A 4,449-nucleotide genomic window follows, 5' to 3' on the forward strand; every position below is an offset into this window, starting at 1 on the left:
TGGATGTATGAAGAATATATGGATGGATGGAGGGATGGATGGATGAAGAATATATGGATGGATGGATATATGGATGTATGAAGAATATATGGATGGATGGAGGGATGGATGGATGAAGAATATATGGATGGATGGATATATGGATGGATGAAGAATATATGGATGGATGGAGGGATGGATGGATATATGGATGGATGGAGGGATGGATGGATATATGGATGGATGGAGGGATGGATGGATGATCACTCTCCTTACCTAACAGTTTTTAGAACAGGATGTTTGCCTGCCAGCAGAAAACAGATTATATGAAACTGATCCAACAAACAGTAAATGTGTATTTGCTGCTGTAGTGAAACTAGTTGAATGATGTCATCATGTCCCGTGCTGTTCCAGAGTCACAGCCTGGCTGTAAAGAACAACTTTCATCTGCAGGTGGCAGCAGAAATGCACACACACACGCAGCAACGAGGAACTCATTAACCCGTTGTTTCTGTGTATTTCCAGATTGGGCGTTCAACGGAGACTCCCATCGACTTCGTGGTGACGGACACGGTGCCCAGTGGGCAGGGCACCGCTGACAGTCAGCTCGCTCAGAGCACCATCTCTCGCTTCGCCTGCCGCATCATCTGCCAAAGAAACCCTCCTTACTCTGCACACATCTACGCTGCAGGGTTCGACTCCTCCAAGAACATCTTCCTGGGGGTGAGCTGCTCCGTCCTGTGATAAGTGCAGCCGGCAGTAATTCATGACCTGACTTGTTCCGTGCGGGGACGCTTAGATTAAACCACTGATTTTGGTGCAGGAAAAAGCCGCCAAGTGGAAGATGCGGGACGGTCAGATGGACGGACTGACCACAAACGGTGTTCTGGTCATGCATCCTCGACAGGGCTTCAGTCAGGACTCCAAACCTGGTTTGTGGAGGGAGATCTCAGTCTGTGGCAATGTCTTCACTCTGAGGGAAACCAGATCATCTCAGCAGAGGGGCAACGTGGTGGGTGACCTCTGTCTACACACTAAAACACAGTTGTGTGAACTGATCCCCTTCAGAGAAATGAAATGCATTTTATCCCCCACTATTTTTAAATGCATCGCATCATGGACATGGAAAATTATAAATCGATTTTCAAATATGAGAAATCATTTTTGTTGACTTTAATCTATTCTGCCTGTTTACGAGAGTCAGCAGAGTAGGTGCTGCCCGGTGCAGTTTGTCCCAGAACAGTTGCCGTAGCTTCTTGCAATAGAAACCTGTTGCTGCTAAACCCTGAAGAATATGTGTTTGTAAATAATAGTTGAAGTTATAACATGTCTGTCTTTAGTAATGACTTTAAACTGTGGTTTGTTTATAAATCTCCATCATGCTTTCCCTTTCTGTGCTGATTTCAATGCTAAGCTAGCATCTATGCTATTCGTCGTCCTGTTGATAATAGTTCTTAACATATGTTATTAAGCACTTTTATTAGGCCTGAAAATAAATAAAGCAGTGTTTGTTAATGCAAATTAAGGCAGAATCGTTTAGGTTTCCAGACGATCAAAAGGCAACAATAATGGTTTTATCTCCCTGCAGCCCTCTAGTTCCAGCATGAGGTGCCTAAAGGTTGCTAACTTTAGCGGTTCCTGCCTTTTCTATACCTTTTTATAAGCTTGTTAAAGGCAGAACATATTATGGTATAGTCTCCGTCCATAACCTTTCTCTTGTCCAGACTGTAACTTCTGATCTGCTCAAGATCTTTTAACGCCAGTCATAACATATGCATCATCATTAGACGGAGTGTTAAATGGTAAATGGACATGTAGCACCTTTCTCTCTTATCAAGACACTCAAAGCTCTGTAACAGTCTGCGCCTCATGTATCCATTCATACAGCGCTCTACTAGATCTGTACAAAGAACAATCAGAGCTTTATCACATCCATACACTGATGGGACACACATCAGAGGCAGTGAGGGTTCAGTGTCTTGCCCAGGGGCACTTCATCATGTGACTGCTGGTGGAATTGAATCACCAGCTCTCCCATTGGAGGACGACTGCTCTGACCACTCAGACACAGCCGCCCCTACGCTTCTTGTTGTGTACACTTTTCATCACCGTCTCCAAGTTCCAGGTCACAAATCAAGCTCGACGTTAAAACGAGGCCTGTCCGGGCCATGGCTGTTGGTGGTTGTGTAATGTTTGTTGACGGGCGTGTAATCCTCTGCATGCCGTCTTCTTGTTTACTGATTGCTCTGAGCAGTGGCGGAGCAAAGTCTTGTCCAGCTGAACTGATGTGCAACAAAAATCGATCAGGATTTATATATCAAGATGATCTTGAGGTAGAACTGTACTGATCCTGCAGGATCTTGAACAGGTATGAAGAAAACACTTTAGCTCTCCCTAAATCATTGGAGGAAAACGGGCTCTAACAATAGTTTTTTGTTTTTATTTGAAGTTGTAGAAATGTTTGTTACCTTTTCAGAAGCTGATTATCATAAGTTTTGACCTAGAGCAGCATCAGCTGTCTGAATAATCACCTAACATTCTGATAAGACGGAGCTACGGATCTGATGGGGTGACCTCTCGTTGTTCTGCAGGTTGATTCTGAAACGAACGAGCTGGTGGATGGCTCCCTCATCGACCTGTGCGGCGCCACCTTGCTGTGGCGCACCGCTGAGGGCCTCGCACAAACGCCCACAGTCAAGCACCTGGAGGCGCTGAGGCAAGAGCTAAACGCTGGGCGGCCGCAGTGCCCCGTGGGCTTCAACACGCTGGCCTTCCCCAGTCTGCGACGCAAAGACGTACTGGACGAAAAGCAGCCCTGGGCCTACCTGCGCTGCGGTCACGTGCACGGCTACCACAGCTGGGGAGGGCGGCGCAACCCGGAGGTGAACGCAGAGTGCCAGGAGAGGGAGTGCCCCATGTGCCGGACGAAGGGGCCCTACGTTCCGCTGTGGTTGGGCTGCGAACCAGGCTTTTATGTAGACGCCGAGGCCCCCACCCACGCCTTCGTCCCCTGCGGCCACGTCTGCTCAGAGAAGACGACGGCGTATTGGAGCCAGATCCCGCTGCCACATGGGACTCACGCCTTCCACGCCGCCTGCCCGTTCTGCATCCAGCTTCTGAGCGGGGAGACGAGCTGCATCAGGCTCATCTTCCAAAGCCCGCTGGACTAGAAGCCACTGACTCTTTATTTGAAGCATTAACCAACCGAGTGGGGGTTGGGTATTTTTATTAAATTAAAACGGCTTTTATCAGGTTGTTTTCTGCCTCTTCATGAATATTTTATGTCTCCAGCGGCGGCGTCCTCAGGAGGTGAGCTTCCTGTCTGGACACAGCTGCAAAAAATCTCTGGGAAAACTGTGATGATGTTAAAGTTATTTGAAACCCTTATTTATTATTTCACTTGTCCAGTGCTGGTTGTCAAGCTGCACAGAGTTTACCAGCATATCTCCAGTGTGACCTTCAAGCTAATCCGTAACACTAAGACGGGATCGTTTTTCCCTTCACTTATTGTTCAGAGGCCAAATGCTGCTCTACATTGTCGTTTTGAAAGAACTAAACACTGGATTAAAAAAAAACATCAATTGAAAAGGAAAAACAAAAACTCTGGGATATTTTGTTTTGAAATTTTAAATTCAAGTAGTCTTTTTATTCTAATTGCCTTATGACTTTTACCGTATTTTCCGGCATATGTAAGTTGCAGGGGTTTTTTTGGCATAAATTAGCATGCCTGCAACTTATACAGCGAAACGATGTATTTATGTTTTCCCCATATTTAAAACCCAATTTTTGTCTGAGATCTGACAATTTCATTCATTCTGACATGTAAAATATTAAACCCTACCATTTTCAGCCACTAGAGGACCCTCGACTGATATGGCAAGCCAATTATCTCATTAATAGGTAAAAGTGGCTATTAATGAGACACTTTGCTTGCCATATAAAACTGCCTTGTCTCACTCCAGAACTCCTGGAGCAAACATCAAGTCAGCTTCATTTCACCGCCCAGGAGAAATGATTTGACCATTAAAGTGCATTTACTGGGGAAAAGCTCAACTGAGACACAACTTTACTATAATGACGAGCAAACAATTGTTTTTAAGTGTTGATCTTGTTAAAGTCCTCCCGTGCACGCTCCCGCGGCCGCCATTTGGCAGCCAATCGATTTTTGGCACAACACCGGCCCACATGTTGTCGGCGGCGACACATAATAATGTGACTTATACGGCGGTGCGACGTGTACGGCGGAAAATATGGTAATAAATCTTTGTATTTTTGTAAACTAGGAGATAATACATATAAATAGAAAACTGAAATTTGTAAAACGGGTCGGAAAATTTTATTTTTGTTTTTCTACAAAAGCTATGCTCTCCACACCAACAGCAATACTCAGATATATGCACACAAATCAAGTACAGGTACTAATCTATTCAGTACCTGAAGTTCTGGATCTGAACCCGGTGCTTCCCTCCT

At 45.3% G+C, this 4,449-nt stretch overlaps 1 protein-coding gene across 1 annotated transcript; it reads left to right on the forward strand.

Moving 5' to 3' along the window:
- Nucleotides 1-366: 366 nt before the first annotated feature.
- On the forward strand, nt 367-3,150 carry LOC119422524 (E3 ubiquitin-protein ligase pellino homolog 1-like). Its single transcript, XM_037689900.1, has 4 exons — nt 367-408; nt 505-702; nt 803-991; nt 2,571-3,150. The coding sequence occupies exons 1-4, from the start codon at nt 367-369 to the stop codon at nt 3,147-3,149; spliced, it is 1,008 nt and encodes a 335-aa protein (XP_037545828.1). The 3' UTR covers nt 3,150.
- The last annotated feature ends 1,299 nt before the right edge of the window (nt 3,151-4,449 follow it).

The sequence above is a fragment of the Nematolebias whitei genome, chromosome 16, assembly GCF_014905685.2.
Source record: "Nematolebias whitei isolate Nwh7 chromosome 16, NemWhi1, whole genome shotgun sequence".
Lineage (NCBI taxonomy): Eukaryota > Metazoa > Chordata > Actinopteri > Cyprinodontiformes > Rivulidae > Nematolebias > Nematolebias whitei.

Excerpts from the sequence above, each read along its gene's own strand:
- LOC119422524 (XM_037689900.1), top strand. The coding sequence starts at position 367 with ATGTCATCATGTCCCGTGCTGTTCCAGAGTCACAGCCTGGCT. Across the intron at positions 409-504 it reads TCCAGAGTCACAGCCTGGCT|ATTGGGCGTTCAACGGAGAC; the intron begins GTAAAGAACAAC and ends GTGTATTTCCAG. Across the intron at positions 992-2,570 it reads CTCAGCAGAGGGGCAACGTG|GTTGATTCTGAAACGAACGA; the intron begins GTGGGTGACCTC and ends GTTGTTCTGCAG.